General features: G+C 37.9%; 1 protein-coding gene across 1 annotated transcript; it reads right to left on the bottom strand.

Annotated features, from left to right (window-relative positions):
- Positions 1-907: 907 nt before the first annotated feature.
- Positions 908-17,659, bottom strand: LOC129111783 (protein SON). The gene is made up of 20 exons (XM_054623881.1): positions 17,539-17,659; positions 16,893-17,117; positions 15,194-15,228; positions 14,796-14,995; positions 13,945-14,114; positions 13,655-13,860; positions 13,265-13,547; positions 12,863-13,062; positions 12,421-12,573; positions 11,268-11,437; positions 10,874-11,008; positions 10,700-10,786; positions 9,742-9,981; positions 8,755-8,865; positions 8,162-8,278; positions 4,557-4,704; positions 4,204-4,272; positions 3,832-3,947; positions 2,971-3,072; positions 908-2,348 (listed from the first exon to the last, which is right to left on the bottom strand). Exons 1-20 carry the CDS (start codon positions 17,619-17,621, stop codon positions 2,271-2,273), a joined length of 2,928 nt encoding a protein of 975 aa, XP_054479856.1. The 5' UTR covers positions 17,622-17,659; the 3' UTR covers positions 908-2,270.
- Between the last annotated feature and the right edge of the window lie 4,795 nt (positions 17,660-22,454).

Genomic DNA, 22,454 nt, shown 5'->3' with positions numbered 1-22,454 from the left:
AGTTGCATCTTCAGAAAATAGCTGTGGTGATGTCAGAATATGAAAAAAGAACTCACCATGTCTCAGTTTGATGTTACCCTGTCCAGCTCTTCACCAGAAATGGTGCCAATACAGAGCGGACTTCATACTGCTCTCTCTCTCTCTCTCTCTCTTTCTGTCTCGCTCTCAATTCATTTCTCAAAGTGGCAATGTTGCCGAAGCATGAACATAAAAAAAAGGTAAGTATAATACCAATAATTACATATGTACAGTATGATAACTACATTTAAAAAAAAAAAAAATGAGGTTGAAAGAAAAAAAAAAAAGGTCATTTTTTTTCATGTACACAGATTAACAGATCCACTATTTTTTGGATAGCTATGTAGTTATGAATCCCTCCTCTGAACAGAAAGATAAGATAAGATAAGATAAGATAAGATAATCCTTTATTAGTCCCGCAGCGGGGACATTTACGGGATTACAGCAGCGTAGAGTGCAAAAACAAGAGACATAGTAAAAGAAAAAGAAGATAAAAATAAAAATGAAATAAAAAAACAAGTACAAAACAGATCCACAATAACTGAAATATTATATGTACAGACAGAAAAACTGTTATAGCTATAAATATAAATTGCACAGTGTGTTTTTAATGAGTTTGACGGTCAACATTTTACATATATATATTATATTATATTACTGTAAACTGTGTAAATAAGGGGGGGGGTCAAACTTTCACATTTTCACAAATAGAGGTTGATTTTCTGGAAAATATTTTAACATTCCCCTGGTACAACAAACACATTTATATATATATTAAAAAAAAAAAAAAAAAAAAAAGTTTTGAGTTTTATGTTTCTGAAATCTCCTGATTAGACAATAAAATACAAGCAAAAGGTAAAGAAAATGTTTTATTTCTCTGTAAGGTTCTTTTAATAATCTGAGCCAGTCAGTGGCAACAACAAGCACCTTTAGTGGACGTACATAGATTACATTACAGCTGTCTACAATCTCCCTCTATACATATACATACACACATATATATATATATATATATATATATATATATATACTCAGTTTCAGCAAAAAACTGTTGTGCTAATTATTCACTAAAAGACACTAAAATAAGATCCAGGTGGAGAAAAACAAACAAAAAAAGACCCTTGAAAGAGGATCTACAGTAGATATATCTTCACTTGGTCAGATTTTGAAAGTTTATTAGTGGTCAGATTTGGGGATTAATCTCCATAACCTGCGTTATTACGGTGGGAAATATAAAACAGATCTTCACATTTTACAGTCGGTCGTAATGTTCTATCTATTTGGGATGTTGGGACAAATCTCTCACACAAAATGAGTTATCCAACTTTTCATCATCATCATCATCATCATAAAAGAGCAAATGCTGGACTGGACTGGACTGGAGGGGGGGGGCAGCAGAGACCCAGCTTCTGTGCTATGCAACATCTGGCAGTGTTTGAGAATGGGGAAGACCGTGAGGGAGGGATGATGCGTTCAGGGAACCGCTGCTGGTTGTTTCGGGTACTTGCATATGCCGCCAGCTGCCACTACTCTTGGTGGTCCGCACTTTCCAGTCTGATACATGTGGGGGGGGGGTGGCTTTGGTTACACTCCCAAAGAGAAGAACTTAAATAACATTCAACACAGGCGTCGTTGCCAGAAAACCAAAAATGTGGCTTCCTCTAACTTTCACGTAACATAAATATAATCTTTATTTCAGTTTACACATTTCTTTTTTCAGGAGGTTTAGAGTTCCGTAAAAAGCCGGGCCGCAAATGTAACATCGTTAACCGACGGCGACACAACGGATTCGTCGGACGTCACAACGTAGCCCTGCTATGCTGTCACAGAAAACGACACATCCACCGCCTGGTCTGGGGTTCAGCTAATATACAGTATTATCAGGCTGTAATGCTACTATATCATACATGTCATCATACATACTTTACATACATACATAAATACATGCCATCCACTTTGAATGGGATGGAGACTCAATCCTAAACACCTGGTAAAAAGCACTTTTCCCCACCCACTGTGCGACTTTTAAAAAAAAAAGAAAACTTGACTTTGTGGGTATAAATTTGGTCACAGGTGGCTTCCGTACAAAAGGTATGGTCTCTGTCCTGTGACCAGATACGTTCCTCGTTCCTCGTTCCTCACTATAACTGTATTAATAAGCGGTTCTTCAGAGGGACGTCACATCTTCTTTTTGTCCGTGTCCTACAACCTCTGAGAGAATCTGGTCCAAACAGTTGACCTGTGTGGAACGTCTACGTGGAGAACAGCGGGCCGGTGGAAGCAGCAGTGAAGACCGGGCCAGTGTAGAGTCCTGGTCCATCCACGGGAACCTGGAAGGGACAAAATAAGACCAGCTGAATATAAATGGGCATCGAATTAATCTGATATTTCATGATTAGACCATCAGAAAAAACTGTATACCAAGATTTGAAATGATAAGCAACAACAAATCTGTGTTAGTAAAGCAATTAGGACTCATTTAATCATTTAAAACTATAAGAATAATAAAAAATTTAAAAAAACGTCACAATTAATGTAACTTCAAAAGCAATGAAATTTGACTGATCACTTAATCAATGAATAATGTTGATAACTTAACAGAATTTATCGTCTTCACGAGATGGTGAGAGTCCACTGTACCGCTGTGAGTGATGTGCTTTTTTTTTTTAATGTGCATTTCTTATGTTTCATAATGTAAAAAAAAAAAAAGAATTAAAGATTTAAAAGAACAAAAAAAAAAATATTGTTACATTTTCAGACATATCAAATCATTAAAAAAAAAAAAAAAAAAAAACGTTGGCTCCATGGTACTCCACTGAAGGGGATCGGCCTCAAAAGATGACTCTTGTTGGTATTTTATGGATAGACGGAGATGTATTGATGACAATTGAGCAGTATTTAATATATTCTTATATTTATAAGTTATATTCTGTCTATTAAACTTTACGTTACCTCTCCCAGAGCCTGCAGCGCCACTGTAGCCGCCATGGCCTTGGCGTGTTTCTTATTGGGACTGGCCGTCTGGGGTTGGTAGTCCACGCCGTTCACTGTGACCTGGAGACGACGCGACATACGGACGGGTGATGAAATGTCAGAATCACCCCATCACTTGGACGTTAAACGGTCATTTTATAACGGCAGTCAATAAATACGCATTTGTAAACGACCTGCAAGTACAGAAAACGTAGAAACACACGTGAAACATGGCTGCTGTCAGTCCTCGTTTAGCTGTGGCGTGATGGCGTGAGTAAAACACAAGCAAATCAGCACAAAGACAGAAAGAACTTATGGTTTAGTTGTGGAGCAGGATCCATTCTGATCGTTTTGAATGATCCTCCGGCGCCATCTGCAGGTCAGAGCTTTCACTTATCCTCAAATATCTCAACATCGACCACCTGAACGTGGTCCAGACATGCATGGTTCCCAGAGGATGAGTCCTACTGGCTTTTGTGGTCCCCTGACTTTTTCCTTTAGTGCCACAATGAGTGTTGAATTTTTTTTGGAGTGAACTTTATTGGATAACCATCAGATTTTTGACATTCGCACTCGTGTTTGGTGATCCCGGACTTTTCCCGTAGGGCCACCATCGAGACAAATGTTTGAATTTGTCCAAAATACATATAATATTTCAGTTACTGTGGATTCTCTACTGTTCTTTACAGTTTTTTTATTGCTCATTTGCTTATTTATAATACTTATTTTGATCTTGTTTCTTGTTTTGCACTATCCTCTTTGCTGCTGTTTATCTTATCTTATCTTATCTTATCTTATGAAAAAGGAGCATGACTGACACACCGAATATGGAGGACCCACCTTGAAGAGGAAGTTCTTGCGGTGGTCCGGACCGCTGTGATGAACCATGACAAAGTCCGGCTGCATTATCCGTCTCTTGTTACACAACTCGATGAGCGCCGACACCGGGTGCTTCCCTGTGCACGGAGAAACAAGGGGGGGGGCATTTCAGCAGTTGAATAAACCATTTTACTAGAGTTCATTCTTTTCACATTATCGTTTAATCTCCATTTGTCCATGAAAAACTGAAAACGACCAAACGTATAATCTTCGATCTCCTTTCTTGATCCAACTCGATGCCAGTGTCAAGAATGAACCTCTACAAATGAAGTGAAAGTGACTATCTACAGATCTTGTTTTTTTCCACTGAACATGCTTGTGTATCCTTTTTACCCATCAGATCTTTGGTGACCACCAGTCCTCCCGTCTGCTTCTGTGGCTTCTCTCCTTCAGCCACTAGTCCTGAAACACAGAGAAACGTCCATCTCCGCCACCATTAGCATTGCTATCAAGTCAACGTGCGTCAGTCCCAAATGTGCAGTGACTTTTTTTTCCACGATGTCATTTGACGCAAGACGAAAATATAGCATTTCAAGCTCTTCAAGAGAATTTGGATACAGCAAGCCTCCTCTATCCTCTATCCTCGAGATGCATTTAAGGAATGGGGGTGTGTCCTTCAAGACCATGGAGCGAGGAATCAAGGAGGCAGGGAATCAGGAAGTGTCAAAATGGATTTTGCCTCGTACCTTTGCGGTCGACCTTGAAGTCGATGACGATGGGCTCCACGGTGCCCTCGCGGTTCCTCCCGAGGCCCTCCCCGGTCCTCCAGCCCATCTTTCTCATCAGGAACTCGCCGACGCCCCCCGACACCGGCGCCGCTCTGAGGAACTGGTCCTGGCCGAGACACAAACGGGCACAGTGAGGACGAAATACAGGATCCGGAGGAAGTCCTCCCGTCCTATCAGAGCGCTCGTTAATAATCCGTGTAGAGACCTGGTGGAGTGATGTCGGGCCGCTGTTACCTCTCTTGCGCTGTTAGCACCATTTGCTGCAACCCACCTCGCCTTGTTGAGCAGCGCCCCCTGGAGGCAATACATGTGCTCTGAATTTCATATTACGCACCTTTAAAAGGAGACCAGACACAGCCTGGACTGTGCCGACAAGGTTACTGCCCCCCCCCCCCCCCATAAAAACCTTTAGGATGACCGCCCTCAAATGACTTTTTTACCGATCCTCTTGGAACCGTCCTGATGTACAAGCCGTCCCAAAAATAGAAAATATTTTCCTATATCATTCCACATAAGCATTAAAAAAAAAAAGACCTTTATCACAAATAAAACATCAAAATTAATTTGTTTTAAATGTGTAATTAATTCAAAAACATTGGGGTTTTTTTTTTGTTTTTTAAAAGTCATTTTCTTGGGTTTTTTTTTTTTTTTAAAAGTCATTTTCTTTTTTTTTTTTGTTTTTTAAAAGTCATTTTCTTGGTTTTTTTTTTTTTTTTTTTTTAAAGTCATTTTCTTGGTTTTTCTTGTTTTTTTAAAAGTCATTTTCTTGTTTTTTTTTTTTTTTTTAAAGTCATTTTCTTGTTTTTTTTTTTTTTTTTAAAAGTTTTTTTGTTTTTGTTTTGTAATTTTCTTGGTTTTTTTTTTTTTTTTTTTTTAAAGTAATTTTCTTGTTTTTTTTTTTTTTTTTAAAAGTCATTTTCTTGGTTTTTCTTGTAATTTTCTTGTTTTTTTTTTTTGTTTTTTAAAGTCATTTTCTTGTTTTTTTTTTTTTTTTAAAGTCATTTTCTTGGTTTTTTTGGTTTTTTAAAAGTCATTTTCTTGTTTTTTTTTTTTAAAAGTCATTTTCTTGGGGGTTTTTTTTTTTTAAAAGTCATTTTCTTGTTTTTGTTTTGTTTTTTAAAAGTCATTTTCTTGTTTTTTTTTTTTTTTTTTAAAAGTCATTTTCTTGTTTTTTTTTGTTTTTTAAAAGTCATTTTCTTGGGTTTTTTTTTTTTTTTTTTTAAAGTCATTTTCTTGGTTTTTTTTGGTTTTTTAAAAGTCATTTTCTTGGGGTTTTTTTTTTTTTAAAAGTCATTTTCTTGGTTTTTCTTGGTTTTTTAAAAGTCATTTTCTTGTTTTTTTTTTTTTAAAGTCATTTTCTTGGGGTTTTTTTTGTTTTTTAAAAGTCATTTTCTTGTTTTTTTCTTGTTTTGTTTTTTAAAAGTAATTTTCTTGGTTTTTTTTTTTTTTTTAAAAGTAATTTTCTTGTTTTTTTTTTAAAGTAATTTTCTTGTTTGTTTTTTTTTTTTTTAAAGTCATTTTCTTGTTTTTTTTTTTTTTTTAAAGTCATTTTCTTGGTTTTTCTTGGTTTTTTAAAAGTCATTTTCTTGTTTTTTTTTTTTTTTTTTTAAAAGTCATTTTCTTGGGGGTTTTTTGTTTTTTAAAAGTCATTTTCTTGTTTTTTTAAAGTTTTGTTTTTTTTTTTTTTAAAAGTCATTTTCTTGGTTTTTTTTTTTTTTAAAAGTCATTTTCTTGTTTTTTTTTGTTTTTTAAAAGTCATTTTCTTGGGTTTTTTTTTTTTTTTTAAAAGTCATTTTCTTGTTTTTTTTTTTTTTTTAAAGTCATTTTCTTGTTTTTTTTTTTTTTTTTAAAGTCATTTTCTTGGTTTTTTTGGTTTTTTAAAAGTCATTTTCTTGGTTTTTTTTTTTTTTAAAAGTCATTTTCTTGGGGTTTTTTTGTTTTTTAAAAGTCATTTTCTTGGTTTTTCTTGGTTTTTTAAAAGTCATTTTCTTGTTTTTTTTTTTTTTTTTTTTTTTAAAGTCATTTTCTTGGGGGTTTTTTGTTTTTTAAAAGTCATTTTCTTGTTTTTGTTTTGTTTTTTAAAAGTCATTTTCTTGGGGTTTTTTTGTTTTTTAAAAGTCATTTTCTTGGGTTTTTTTTGTTTTTTAAAAGTCATTTTCTTGTTTGTTTTTTGTTTTTTAAAAGTCATTTTCTTGTTTTTTTTTTTTTTTAAAAGTCATTTTCTTTTTTTTTTTTTTTTTTTTTTAAAGTCATTTTCTTGTTTTTTTTTTTTTTTTTTAAAAGTCATTTTCTTGGTTTTTTTTGTTTTTTTAAAAGTCATTTTCTTGGTTTTTTTTTTTTTTTTTTTTTTAAAGTCATTTTCTTGGGGGTTTTTTGTTTTTTTAAAAGTAATTTTCTTGTTTTTGTTTTGTTTTTTAAAAGTAATTTTCTTGGTTTTTTTTTTTTTTTAAAGTAATTTTCTTGGTTTTTTTTTTTTTTTTTTTAAAGTAATTTTCTTGTTTGTTTTTGTTTTTTTTAAAGTCATTTTCTTGTTTTTTTTTTGTTTTTTAAAAGTCATTTTCTTGGTTTTTCTTGGTTTTTTAAAAGTCATTTTCTTGTTTTTTTTTTTGTTTTTTAAAAGTCATTTTCTTGGGGTTTTTTTGTTTTTTAAAAGTCATTTTCTTGTTTTTGTTTTGTTTTTTAAAAGTCATTTTCTTGGTTTTTTTTTTTTTTTTTTAAAAGTCATTTTCTTGTTTTTTTTTGTTTTTTAAAAGTCATTTTCTTGGGTTTTTTTTTTTTTTAAAAGTCATTTTCTTTTTTTTTTTTTTTTTTTTTAAAGTCATTTTCTTGTTTTTTTTTTTTTTTTTAAAGTCATTTTCTTGGGTTTTTTTTTTTTTTTTTTTTTTTTTAAAGTCATTTTCTTGGGGTTTTTTTTTTTTTTTTTAAAAGTCATTTTCTTGGTTTTTTGGTTTTTTAAGTCATTTTCTTGGGGTTTTTTTTTTTAAAAGTCATTTTCTTGGTTTTTTTTGTTTTTTAAAAGTCATTTTCTTGGGGGTTTTTTTTTTTTTAAAAGTCATTTTCTTGTTTTTTTTTGTTTTTTAAAAGTCATTTTCTTGGGTTTTTTTTTGTTTTTTAAAAGTCATTTTCTTGGGGTTTTTTTTTTTTTAAAAGTCATTTTCTTGGGTTTTTTTGGGGGAATGTTCGTGGTTCTTTTGATTGTGACGTGAACAATGGAAGCTACATTTAGTTGGTTTTTTTTTTGTACTTTTGTGTAATCGCAGGCTTGAAGGTGGAACGCAAGAATCGTGTATTGTGAATAAGCTTCGGAGCCAACGCGACGTGAAAGTATGCTTTCTCCTCCCGCATCCCGAGAAAAATCCACCAGACAGCCAACCCACCGCCGCCATTGGCTGCTGCCGGGACACCTCGACACACCGCCTGATGTCTGGTAGTTCTTTGAGTTCTTATGAAGGATTATTACAAAGTAAAACGATAGCATTTAGAGTTTTTTGATGGTTTACACCGACTCCAAAATGGCGAAACTTTGTATTCTCGTTTGTGTGTGATGCGTTTGCGCGTCTTACTTTCTTCAGCCATGCTTGTGGTCCGCTGGTGGAAAGCTCCTCCGAACTGAGGACCGTGGCTCCAGTGGAACCGGTGAAAAGGCCGGGCACGGTGTTGGATTGGGCCCACGCGTCCACCTGTCAAAAGAGGACATTTCCCATTATTATTGCACTTTACTGGGTTGATTTAGTTTTGAGAGATTCTTTTTTTTTGCATTATTATACTGTAGTTACTACTTACTTGACAAGTTAAGATTCTATATATGATAAGATAATACAATATTAAGCAATGCATTTCACATTAAAATATCCAACAGTATAGAATAGTTAGAATTTGCTCCACATCAATAATAATAATACTCACATACTTGGATCACATACATTTTAAATGCATGTGTTAAATGTACTTTTACTTGTCATAATGTACTTTTACAGTGTGGTAATATCTAAATACTTCCTCCAGCACTGTTGGTTTATATACAAACACCCTGAAAACTGTAACATCCCGTCAGCTGGAGACTCTCAGTCCTGCTATTTGATTCATTGTCTCAATGTGAATATATTTTCAGAGTGTGTGTACTGACAGTAATACTTTAAAACGGTGTGTGTTCTACCTGCTCCTGCGCGCGGCTGAGCATGCAGATGGCGCTGACGTCGTAGGGGTTCTCCGCCAGTCGCCTCTGAGCTTTGATTCTCTCCGTCACAGCCTGAGAGATATCCACCGGCTGCAGAGCGAGAGAGAGAGAGAGAGAGAACGGGGGAGACCGTCAATTAAACATTTCAAAGCCAAAAGTCAGTCAGTCAGGTATGTGGTAGTTTCTGTCTGTATATATAATATTTCAGTTATTGTGGATTTTTTATTGTTTTTTATTGCTCATTTGCTTATTTATAATACTTATTTTGATATATATATATTTTTTTTTTTTACTATGTCTCTTGTTTTGCACTATCCTCTATGCTGCTGTAATCCTGTAAATTGTAAATAAAGGATTATCTTTTTATCTTATCTTATCTTATTTTATCTTATCTTATCTTATCTTATCTTATGTGTCGGGACAAGCAAATACTAGAAAAGAACCTTCCTGCTTTAATCACATTCAACTTTTTTTTTTGTAAAAAGGTGTCAACCTGGTTCGACAGTGTTTCTTTCAATTTTTATTTTATTGATATTTTTTCTCCAAATAATTCAGCATTATTTTCTAAACTTGCACATGTCCTCCAAATATATTTACTTTATGTTTTTTTTGTTTTTTTTAACAATCACCGAATGATGAATCCCAGTCAGGTTAAGTAACACTTAACACCGTATCAGAGTAGGAAAAACAGCGGAAAGGCATATTTGAGTACAGAAAACTAAGCAGCGTTCATGCAAATAGCTGCATTATGTATTTCTTTTAAATTCCAGATCTGCACGGGCAATAAGTCAACAGGGTGTGGACCTGGACAGTAGCAGAGAAGAGTCCACGTTGTCCACGAGGAGCTCCGCAGGGTTTGCTACAGCACAATATATCTCAAAAGTGGAGTACTTTAAACGGAAACAGTCAGTAAAACTGCAACAGGCTACCAGAATCGTGGTAAAACAGTCCACTCCCACATCTCACCTGCAGCACTGGGTCAGGAAAGACGCTGTCGTTATCTGGCTCCGACTCTGGCTGTTCCACGACCTCAGGCAACGCCGGCGCCGTCATCGTTTCCCCCGACGACGAGAGGGCCGTCGCTGTGGGAACAGCGGTCGCGGCCTTTCTGGAGGCGGCGGCGGCGGCGGCAGCAGCGGCGCCGGCTTTGTCTGACGTTTTGTCGACCGGAACCCATTCTCCATAGGCACCCAGGGCGTCGCCCTCCTGGACAGTAGAAGACATCCCGTTTTGTATAGTAATTGTGCGTCAATCTTTTTTTTTTTTTAAATGTACAATTTGTGACATTCGTAATGGTTGATTCATTGAACAGGAGTTCTTCTGCCCTCAATTCATGTTCTTCGGTGAGGAGGTTAGCATCGAAATAGACTTCGAAAAAACACTCATTAAGCTGAATGGCCGTTCTAAAATAATATATATTTATGGTCTTGGATTAAATTTATTGTTGCATTCATGTGTCCACCCCTTTACATGTGCATAATCAGAGATGGGAGCATTTTGATCGCCACTAGAGACGTTACTCCTCTAGATCTTTACAAAAATAGTTAAAATAGTTTTTTTTCTGTCTGTAAATATAATATTTCAGTTATTGTTGTTTTTCTACTGTTTTTTTTGCTTATTTATAATACTTGTTTTGGGTTTTTTTCTCATTTTTTATCTTGTCTTCTTCTACTATGTCTCTTGTGTGCACTTTAACTCTATGCTGCTGTAAGCCTGCAAATTTCCCCACTGCGGGACTAATAAAGGATTATCTTATCTTATCTTATCTTATCTAGATGATAGTTATTGGCGAGATGTTAACACTTTGAACGTAGCATATTGCACCTTTAATGTTACAGCTGGAAAAGGCGGAGCTACTGCTTTTCTAGAAGTAATAATTAGACTATATGCTACTTAATTATGCATCATAGTTTGTTATTCGGACCTTTTTGCGATGTTGGCATCCTGATGACACGGGAAACTCTTTGGCCATGCCTGCGTCACTCCGCACTGCTGGACGAACTGTGGTGTTCTGGAGGGGAAAGATGGGACAGTGTTCATTATTTTTTTTTTATGTTTTACAAAAAAGTATATATATATATATGTTAAGATATGTTACATTGATGCTGAAGCTGATGGCTTTCTGCTCCCGTAGAGCCGATCCCCCGAAAGGCTTCCCATCATCCTCTTCGTCCGACACGTGAGGCATCGCCACCGGCAGCTCTCCTTTGCTGTCCACAATCATCTTGCATTTCTACACACACATAAACACACACACACACACACACACACACACACACACACACACACACACACAGGAAATGAAGTATTGAAATAATTATTTAGTCTTTTCCAAGAACGAGCAAAACATGATCAGAGTGTCGTGTTCAGAGAATGAGGATGGAGTGCGGAGCTTCTTCGATTTGAGAGCACGACCGTTTTCATTGAAACAGGGGTTATCGAGGTAACTTCAGGGTTATCTCTGCGTAAGACACAAAAATGGACTCCCTTACATCTGTAAACTCCTTGATGCTGATGCTGTTGGCCTGCTTCGCTACTTTCCTCTTCACTTCCTCCAAAGCGATGTTGGGTTGGGAGGAGGCGGGAGGCGGCTTGTTGGTGATGGACGGCAGCGGCAGCAGCGACGACATGCCCATGTGAGACAACGCCGCCGTCATGGTGGCTTTAAGGGAAGACGGAGACAGAACAGGACTCGATGAAAAAACAGTAACAGCAAAGACAGTTTCAAGCTCGCCAGCTGTTTGTCTCAGTATAAATAAATAAATGCATAAATAATTGATTAAATAAATACAGGAATAATAAAAAAAAAAATTGTAAATGCTTATGTAAATGTAAAAATAAATCAAGGAATAAATGAATAAATAAATGTATAAATACAGAAATGAATAAATAAATGTATAAATACAGAAATGAATAAATAAATGAATAAATAAATGCAGAATAACGTTAGCCAGGGCAGAAGTAGTAGACCCGAATGGATCACACTCCTGTAACCAATCCCGCTTTAGACAGAGGATAAGACCTCCCACCTCATTAGCATACAGACATAAATAAATGAATAAATGTAAGTGAAAATAAATGCAGAAATAAATGTAGGATATGTATTTATTCATGTCCTGTTTGATTATTAACTTTTATTTATTTATCTATAGATGAATGTATTAATTTCCAAATTTATTTTAGCATTTACTTATTTATTTAATACTTTTACTTATTTATTTCAGTATTTATTTAAGCATTTATTTATTCCTGTATTTATTTAAGCATTTATTTATTTATTCCTGTATTTATTTATACAATTATTCATATATACAATTATTCCTGTATTTATTTATACAATTATTATATACAATTGTATATACAATTGTATAAAATATTTATAAAATATTTATACAAATATTTATAAAATATTTATACAATTATTACTGTATTTATTTAAGCATTTATTTATTTATTCCTGTATTTCGCCCTATGTAAAGCGTCTTTGGGTATCTAGAAAAGCGCTATATAAAATTAAAGTATTATTATTTATTTTTTTATACTTATGTCATTTTTCGTCCTCCATACTGACCTGCATGGCAACCTAAATTTGAACGATATAAGTTACTAAATTACTAAAAAACGTGTAATACCCAAGGACCTTACCAGCCGTCATACTGGCCATAGCAGCATTCATGGCCACAGTTGGCAGAGCCAGAGGCAGCACTGTGGACCTCAGGCTGGCAGGGATGGGCATACCTGCTTTGGCACACATGGCAGCAGCGTTGGCCTTGGCAATCTCCAGCAACTGGTCCTTATCTGAGGAAAACACAAAGAATAAGCATATTTATTTCGTATGAAGTTCAAAACATTTTATATATTTGTCCACAAACCAGCTTAATTATTTATACAAAGTTCTACAAATTCAGATTTTACTTTAGAAAATGTAGTTCAGATAATGTACCTAAAGATTAAAGATTATCATTTTTACCTTCCTCACAAAGCCCGAGTGGCTAAAATGTGACAAATTGTTGAATTGGTGTACCTGTGTAATATATATTAATAATGCAAATAGATGAAAGAAACATGAGATTTCATATGAACTGACCAAGTTCGCTGATGCGTTGAGGGCTGTTGCTCAAGCTGCAGAGTTTCCGAGCTGGGGACCTGTTTTTGCGGAGGATGAGCACGGGGGAGTGACTGGGCTCTCGTTTCCAGCGGTCCCTCTGGCTGTACGTGGCCCTCCTCCGGCCATGTGACGCCGACCGCCTCCGCGAGCGCGACCTCCGCGACCGCCGGCCCGCTGACCTGCACGGACAACGAGCGAAACATATCTGAAACATGTCTGAAACACGTCTGAAACATGTCTGAAACATGTCTGAAACATGTCTGAAACATGTCTGAAACATGTCTGAAACACGTCTGAAACACGTCTGAAACATATCTAATTTAAATACAACTCAACCTGGGTGGTGGAGGTCCTCATAAAGAAGAACAAACAGGACTCTACCTGGACCGTGACCTCTTCTTCTTTGAAGGACTCCTTGATCTGGATCCCCTCCTGTGGCTCCGACATGGGGACTTGGATCTTTTCTGCCTCTTGGATGACTTTGTTTCTTTTTTCCTCTGCGGGGACTTGGAGGATTTCCTCTTCTTCTTCGCTGGTGATTTGACATTGGAGTCGGACGACCTGGGGCAGTTTAACGCTTTGAGCTGGGGGGGGCTGGGCTCGGCGGTCTGGTCAGGTTTAGTCGATATGGACTGACCCAGCACGGATTGGAGTACGCCAGAACCTGCAGATTTGGCATTAGACCACAAGACACGTAACTCGGACATTCAAATAACTAATATGTTTATTTCATTGAATTATTGTGAACTATATGGTTCTCAAAGGTCCCACCTAGTGTTTGTGTCGAGTCCTCTTTGTTTTCTGGGGGCTCTCCTATCCGGTCACGGTTTTGAGACTCTGTGCTTGACTCTGGCGGCTCCTCTGCTGCGACGTGTCCTCGGGTAGGGCTGCAGGCCAGCTGAGGAGGCTGAAGGCCTTTGGAGGAACTCTGGGTGGACTGTATGGACTCATCCAAAGCTCCCCTTTTCTCTGAAGAGCTGTCATGACAGGGTAAAGCGCCGTCACGGTGGGGAAAAAGGCAAAAGAATCGAGCAATCAGCTGACGGTTTTCCTTCGCTTACCTGGACCTGGATAGTGAGCGGCTCCTGGATCTCCGGTGGGGAAGTCCAGGCCGAGAGTTCCTCCTCACTGAACAGGAATGGGAACGAGAATGGGAATGCGACCGCGATCGGGAGCGGAACCTCCTCCTGCCGTGTCGTTCCTCGTCTCCTCTTCCTTTATTGGAGCTGTCCTGTTAGGTCCAAAAGGTCCGGGGAGAAGGGTTGGGGGTTAAATTACAGGTTAGTAACATGTGGTGTTGATGGAACTGTGTCATGCGTCGTAGTTTCTGGTTGGTAAACTGTGAATTTGTTTAAAAATCAGCTTAAGTTTGGGTAAAAGTCATGCTCCAGGTATGCTTTTAATATCTCTTTTTTGTTGTGTATTTTACTGACTACTGTGCCTTTCTTTATACATTTCATGTTCTAAAAACTGACCTTGTCACTTGTATAGTCACCGTGTGTTAATCATGTTTTCTTGTTGTCTCAAATTCCACTCCTGTTGAGCACTTTGTGACGTATTTCTGTGAAAAGCGCTATATTAATACATTTTACTTACTTACAAAAGCACATTTTCTATTTTCATGTGCCTTTGTATACAGCAATTTCATCTCTGATTTACTGCATTAAACAGAGCTGGGTCTTTTATTGTATATGTTGGCATAAGCTACAGTCTATTTCTTTTTTTTTTTATAAATTAGCTCACAGGCCTTCATATAAGCAAATAGATTTCTATAAGCTATCATTTGATGTGAATATTGGACATTTTGAAGTCGATTTGGTTTCAATAAAAAACACAATCTGTATTTCAAATATACATAAAGTAAAGTCAACTCTGCACTATGAACATAATGAGAGTTTCGTGGTGTGTTCACCTGTTTCGGGATGATGTCGGGCAGCTCCTCTCGTCGCCTTGGCGATGAGCTCTGGCCGCTCTTCCTCTCCCTCTGCTTTGACACAAACTCCGAGTCGCAATCCGACGAGTTCTCTTCGCCTTTCCTCCTCCTCTTCTTCTTCTTCCTCTTTCCCGTTGAATGCCGCTTGTGGCACCTGGACTTGCTCTCGTTGTCGACGCCTGAACAAAACAGTGGACAGATATGAAGGGCTCATTCGAAAGCTACCGGAGACACAAACATAGTTAGAAATGTTATTTTCCATTTCCTCTAGTGGATCCCCCAAAGTCCTTCACACTGGACCTTTAACAACACAGCTAGATAATCCTCTATCAGTGGTCAGCACATCTGTGTAAGAATGATGCAAATGAACAACTTACCTTGCTCCTTATTTGGTTCTGTGGGCGTTCCTCCTCTGTGGAAGCAAAGATAAAAAAAAATTAGAAAGGTGGGGTAACGACAGAAAAGTGTCCGGAAGATTTCAAAATAAACACTTTACACGAAAAAACTCTGCAAACTTAAGGTTGCACTCTAAAATAGCTGTAGCCGTGTTAGATTAAATACAATTTACAAAACTACTTATTTTTCATTTCTTCCAGAATTCACATAAATGGCAAAACATAGTAATTCAAATAACGCATTTTTTTTTTTTTTTTTTTTCAATGATCAGTTACGTACAATGTCACCACAGCAATCAGGACACATCAATCAGATGCAGTGACACAAAATGATTTTTTTTTTTTAAATAAATATTATTGTAGAATAAATAAATGTGTCACATAAAGGTAGAAATTCAACGCTGAACATATGTGTGTCTCTATGTTCATATCAGAGCCGGGTCAGTGTAATGAAATGTCAAAAAGATAGATTTGAAACGTAGAAAGAGGGAATCCATGAAATAGTTTGTCACATATCTTACAAATGAACAATCTTTTGTTTAACGCAAACACACACACTAGATGTTTTATATATTTCTGTCTTGATGCCGCCCCGTTTCATGAGTACGTTTTTGTGCCACAGTCCTCATTAGACCACAGAAATCCAAATAGTCAACACCTTCTGATCTGATTTGTATTCATTTTTTTACCATACGGATTGTTATTACTGTCACATATACTCATTTCACGGCTGCCATTAATGCCATCATCCTTATGGCAATCAAAGCACAACACAAAAAGAGAGAAAAATGATATATGACACGAATAAAAGTCATGATTAGGACCTGAAACTGATGATCAGTTAGAGAGACGACGTATCACTCTGTTGGAGTTTTTGGAACTACAGAAGCTGGCTGACCAACATTCTCACATATTCAACATGAATTATGATTATACGACCTGTAAATGTAGGATTATTTTACACAACATGTCATCGTTCACCCATCTACACCCATTCATACACTGATAACATCAGGACTCTAACTCACATTCTTACCTAATAACACAGTTTATGGGAGAAATTAAGGGTTAGGTGTCAACTTTAACTGGTCATGGTTAGTGTTGGCCGACAAAATGTGCAAAAAGATGACAGATTCATGAGCTTCTGATCTCAGTATTTGTGTCAGAACTCAGAGTATTTGTGTCAGAAATCAGAGTATTTGTGTCAGAAAACAGAGTATTTGTGTCAGAAATCAGAGTATTTGTGTCAGAACTCAGAACTCAGAGTATTTGTGTCAGAACTCAGAGTATTTGTGTCAGAACTCAGAGTATTTGTGTCAGAAATCAGAGTATTTGTGTCAGAAATCAGAGTATTTGTGTCAGAACTCAGAGTATTTGTGTCAGAAAACAGAGTATTTGTGTCAGAACTCAGAGTATTTGTGTCAGAACCCAGAACTCAGAGTATTTGTGTCAGAACTCAGAGTATTTGTGTCAGAACTCAGAGTATTTGTGTCAGAACTCAGAGTATTTGTGTCAGAACTCAGAACTCAGAGTATTTGTGTCAGAACTCAGAACTCAGAGTATTTGTGTCAGAACGGTCATGGAAACTCTATTTGTGTCAGAACGTATTTGCCACATGCACGGTATGGAAGCTGTCATTAGGACCTTTGAAGCGTACTGACAGCCGCTCACAACGCTTCACCTTTGCTGATGATCGGTTCCTCCCTCCTCCACCTCCTCCGCCCCGGACTCCGAGCTGCTCTCCTTCTCCCGGTTCCTCCTCTTCTTCTTGCTTTTGTGTTTCTTGTGCTTCCTGTGTTTCCTCTGCGAACCTCCGGCCCTCAAGTCTTCCTGCTGGTTTCTCTCTGAAGCGGCTTTTTCTGATTCCACCGTTTCCACGCAACCGGCCGTTCCTCCTTCTGCAGCACTGAGGGGGGTGGTGGTGGACGGGACACAGAGAGGCAGAACAGAAGAGATCAGCGTTAGGAGGAGGAGCAGACCCAGAGCAGACCTTCTGGTGCATGCAAATGTCCACATTTACCAGGATGCATTTGACTAAACCAAGTTATTCACATTCAAATTCAATGCAGCTGCAAGGAAATCACATCCTGCAGCTTCTTTTTTTTTTTTTTTTCTTCTGCACCTGCTCCAATATGACTGATTACTTGACTTGCATGTGTGCATTGCTGGATGCACACTGCCTGCATGCACTGTGTCATGCATGCATTTGCATCACAGCTGGGTATTAACCCGACGCTTTGATGCAGGAGCACACAGAGCCGCGCTGCTTTACTTTCGTTTTCTGGTCCCTGAACTCAACCCGGAACACAAACACCACGTTCACCTACGTTTTGTCTTCATTCTGGTCTTCAATTTCTCTGATCTTATTCAATATGAAATCTTGGAAAATTTGCTCTATGTTGGCCGCCATGTTTTTTTTTTGGGGGGTGTGCAGCTCGTTTGCGTGTCCGGGTAGGAACTGAAGCGCTCTGCGCTGTGGTTCCGCCCTGTCGGTGTGTGTGTGTGTGTGTGTGTGTGTGTGTGTGTGTGTGTGTGTGTGTGTGTGTGTGTGTGTGTGTGTGTGTGTGTGTGTGTGTGTGTGTGTGTGTGTGTGTGTTGCATTCACAGAAATAAAAACTATGATGAAGCTTATCTCGTGATTATGAGTTAGAATATAGATGTGTTTATATTGTTTTAATTTAGTTTTTCAATCAAAATTTGTATTTTTTTAACTCAGTGTCACACATTTTCAGAATAAAAGTGGATGAGATCTAAAATCTGATATTTAATGTCAACATTTTGACATCAATTCAATTAAATTTATTTTATAAAGCATAAAATCACAAATTTTGTCCTTACACCCTCACATCCTCTGTCCTTACACCCTCACATCCTCTGTCCTTAGACCCTCACATCCCTCTGTCCTCACATCCTCTGTCCTTGTCCTTACACCCTCACATCCTCTGTCCTTACACCCTCACATCCTCTGTCCTTACACCCTCACATCCTCTGTCCTTACACCCTCACATCCTCTGTCCTTACACCCTCACATCCTCTGTCCTTACACCCTCACATCCTCTGTCCTTACACCCTCACATCCTCTGTCCTTAGACCCTCACATCCTCTGTCCTTACACCCTCACATCCTCTGTCCTTACACCCTCACATCCTCTGTCCTTAGACCCTCACATCCCCTCTGTCCTTACACCCTCACATCCTCTGTCCTTAGACCCTCACATCCTCTGTCCTTACACCCTCACATCCTCTGTCCTTAGACCCTCACATCCTCTGTCCTTACACCCTCACATCCTCTGTCCTTACACCCTCACATCCTCTGTCCTTACACCCTCACATCCTCTGTCCTTACACCCTCACATCCTCTGTCCTTACACCCTCACCTCCTCTGTCCTTACACCCTCACATCCTCTGTCCTTACACCCTCACATCCTCTGTCCTTACACCCTCACATCCTCTGTCCTTAGACCCTCACATCCTCTGTCCTTACACCCTCACATCCTCTGTCCTTACACCCTCACATCCTCTGTCCTTACTCCCTCACCTCCTCTGTCCTTACACCCTCACCTCACATCCTGTCCTTAGACCCTCACATCCTCTGTCCTTATCACATCCTCTGTCCTTAGACCCTCACCTCCTCTGTCCTTACACCCTCACCTCCTCTGTCCTTACACCCTCACATCCTCTGTCCTTACACCCTCACATCCTCTGTCCTTACACCCTCACATCCTCTGTCCTTACACCCTCTGTCCTTACACCCTCCTCTGTCCTTACACCCTCACATCCTCTGTCCTTAGACCCTCACATCCTCTGTCCTTACACCCTCACATCCTCTGTCCTTACACCCTCACATCCTCTGTCCTTACACCCTCACATCCTCTGTCCTTACACCCTCACCTCCTCTGTCCTTACACCCTCACATCCTCTGTCCTTAGACCCTCACATCCTCTGTCCTTAGACCCTCACATCCTCTGTCCTTACACCCTCACATCCTCTGTCCTTACACCCTCACATCCTCTGTCCTTAGACCCTCACATCCTCTGTCCTTACACCCTCACATCCTCTGTCCTTACACCCTCACTCACATCCTCTGTCCTTACACCCTCACATCCTCTGTCCTTAGACCCTCACATCCTCTGTCCTTACACCCTCACATCCTCTGTCCTTAGACCCTCACATCCTCTGTCCTTACACCCTGTCACATCCTCTGTCCTTAGACCCTCACATCCTCTGTCCTTACACCCTCACATCCTCTGTCCTTACACCCTCACATCCTCTGTCCTTACACCCTCACATCCTCTGTCCTTAGACCCTCACATCCTCTGTCCTTACACCCTCACATCCTCTGTCCTTAGACCCTCACATCCTCTGTCCTTACACCCTCACATCCTCTGTCCTTAGATCCTTCTCCCAGGATGGACAGAAGTCAATAGATGTCATGCAGCAATGACTATAGTAGAAGTATTATTATGATAAGAGCAGTAAAGGTATAGGGAATAGTAATAGTAATGTGACTTATAATAATAATAATTATAGGCCATTGTAGTGTTTTTTTTAGCCGTGTACAGTAGGGTAGCACATTAACAACTACACATAAAGTAGTGCAATGGTGCAGAGTTCTGGAATATATAATATGAAATGATTAAAGAACATGGACTGTAAATAAGAAGTGGACGTAGTCACAATGATGTCACCTATTGGTTTGTGAACTGCCGTTTTGAAGCCTTGAGTTTGGCATTTTTGCCGTCGCCATCTTGTTTTTGGAGGTCGAGAGGGTGGAGCTAACTACAACTGAACGCTGACTCAGACATTTTTTAGGCGACCAAAAATGTAACAATTAACTTTAACTGAAAACACACTGTCAAAAAGTTGTAAGAAGAAATGGAGACCATAAACTCATGTTTACAATGTTTACTGAGCTAATAAATCAAGTGGGACTGGGTCATTTTCTCATAGACTTCTATACAACCTCTTAATGTAACAGGTTGCTTTATATACATGAGGTAGGTGGATATGATAGTGTATACATTATATACAGCAATGTTTATGTATATATATATATATATATATATATATATATATATATATGCGACTAGTTTCTCCATACAGGAGGCATCTTGAAGCTGTCATTACCAACAAAGGATTTTGTACGAAGTATTAAATACATTTCAGTAAGCGTGTTCAATACTTTTTCCCTGTGTCATTCCATTTTATTACACATAACTTAATTTCTGAACTTATTTGTGTGGTTTTCTTTGTATGTATGGATTACTTGGGTTGTTACCGACATCTGGTGAAAATTTCATATCAATAGCACCTTTAGAAATATATTTACTGAGAAAAATGGTGACGTGTTCAATACTTATTTTACCCGCTGAATATATATATATATATATATATATATATATATATACACACGTTATATTTATTAGTTTAATTTAAGTATATATTTACATATATATACTGTTAAATCACTGTTATTAACATGTTAAAGAACAGTGAGAACAGTGAGAATAAAACTAATAAATATAACATGTACTGGTACAGTGGATTGGTTGGATTGTATTAAACTCTGATCTGATCTGAAAACTGGGTAAATCAAAGCAGACCCAAATAATCCTGATCCTGAAGATCTGGTTCAGATTTGGTGATCCAATCCTACCTTTAATCCGGACCAAAAGCTCGATTTGGGTATTTCAAATCTTCAGGCAGAGATGGGGATCAATATAATACCAAGATTTAGGATAATGTTGATCCCACCTTAGAGGTGGATTTGATGTAGATTGAGAAACAGTTTAGGCTTCTCTTCTCCCACATATTGTTACCCAAAATGTCCATTACATTTAAAATGATCTGATCTAGTTGAATGTGTTTTATTTCTAGTTTATTTAGCATTTCTTTGTGTAATTGGATAAATGTTAATCAGTGCAAGTAAACAGACGGCAACACATCTTCAAAGTCTAGTTTCACCTAAACATAGTAACTACATTATTTGAACCAAAACATCCAACATATATTTTTGTCTTTACACAGCAGACCAGCAGAGACAACAGTAATGTAACAAATTAAATTTTAATTGTTTAATTCATTGTTTAATGACGCAACACCACCAACAAAGAAAGACATAGTTGGCCACTAATAAAACGTTTCACAATGTGCCCTCTAATAACACTACTTCATCAAGTTCAATAGAAATATTACATACTGTACAGCATGTGTTGAATATGAAACAAGCTTCTTCTCCAGCAGCTGTAATCTCAGCTGTGTCCCTTATGAAGGCCAGTTCCTCTTGAGAATAAATGACCATTGAGTTATTATGAGATGTGCATTGTAAACATTCTAAAATCAAAAATAAAGTTAATAAAACACATGTACATGCTCATTCCAGTGATGGTTTGTGGACCATACAGTCAATGGTGGGGACTGAGGGAGAGAGAACTCTGGAAGGAGAAGGTGAGAGGGTATGAGGTTAGGTTATTTTTATTTAACATCAGTAGCATCATAAATTAAATGGACTTATGTATGCAAAAACGTGTCAACAACAAAAGCACTGTAGCATAAAGAAACTCAACCTTCTAACAGTGACCTTCTGAATGAACCAGGTCATTCTTACTATGTCCTTACGTCACATTTCCAAAGTATTGGAGCAGAATGTGCACATGTAGTCTACATTACTTGAAGAGCCTTTGCTGCATCCAAAGGCGTATAATAATGTCAGTTAGCCAACTAGCTCGCTGGCATTCTAGCTACTTACAATGGAAGTGAATGGAGCCAAGTTAGCTCCTATTAGCATGACCAAAGCCTAAATTGCGATCGTTACACGATCATATTAATAAGTAAGTGACAATTGAAGTAGCTGGATAGCTAGAAATGCAGTGTCTTGGTGGTCAACCCTGGGCGATGATCGTCTCACGGGCAGCTGCCCCTTTTCCAATGATGAGTGTGTTCTGTCTGGTGCTGATGTACAGGAGAAGTTATAGGCTTTTAGAGACAATAATGGCCAACTCTAATTTGTCTACTTCACAAAGTTTTTGCAATCATTTTCACATATTCTGAATGAAATCTCTTCTCTAGAAACATATTGCTTTGTAGTGTGTTTCATTTTGTCTTCTACCCGTTTCCACTTGTTGGAGCACTTTCAGAGCGTGAATGGGGCCTAATGGCCAGGACCTCTATTCATAGTTTTTACGTGGCGTCACATTCTTAGATGAACGCCCCCTTAGAGAGAAAAAAAGTGAGTCATTTCTGGT

Source organism: Anoplopoma fimbria, chromosome 22 (assembly GCF_027596085.1).
Source record: "Anoplopoma fimbria isolate UVic2021 breed Golden Eagle Sablefish chromosome 22, Afim_UVic_2022, whole genome shotgun sequence".
NCBI classification, from domain to species: domain Eukaryota; kingdom Metazoa; phylum Chordata; class Actinopteri; order Perciformes; family Anoplopomatidae; genus Anoplopoma; species Anoplopoma fimbria.
This window is presented reverse-complemented; position numbering and strand designations above follow the sequence as displayed.

Bases quoted from the DNA above. Each gene is read 5' to 3' on its own strand.
- LOC129111783 (XM_054623881.1), bottom strand. From the start codon at position 17,621: ATGGCGGCCAACATAGAGCAAATTTTCCAAGATTTCATATTGAATAAG. The intron at 13,861-13,944 runs GTAAGCGAAGGA...CTGTCATGACAG, and splicing joins CGCTCACTATCCAGGTCCAG to CTCTTCAGAGAAAAGGGGAG. The intron at 13,548-13,654 runs GTGGGACCTTTG...CCAAATCTGCAG, and splicing joins GGACTCGACACAAACACTAG to GTTCTGGCGTACTCCAATCC.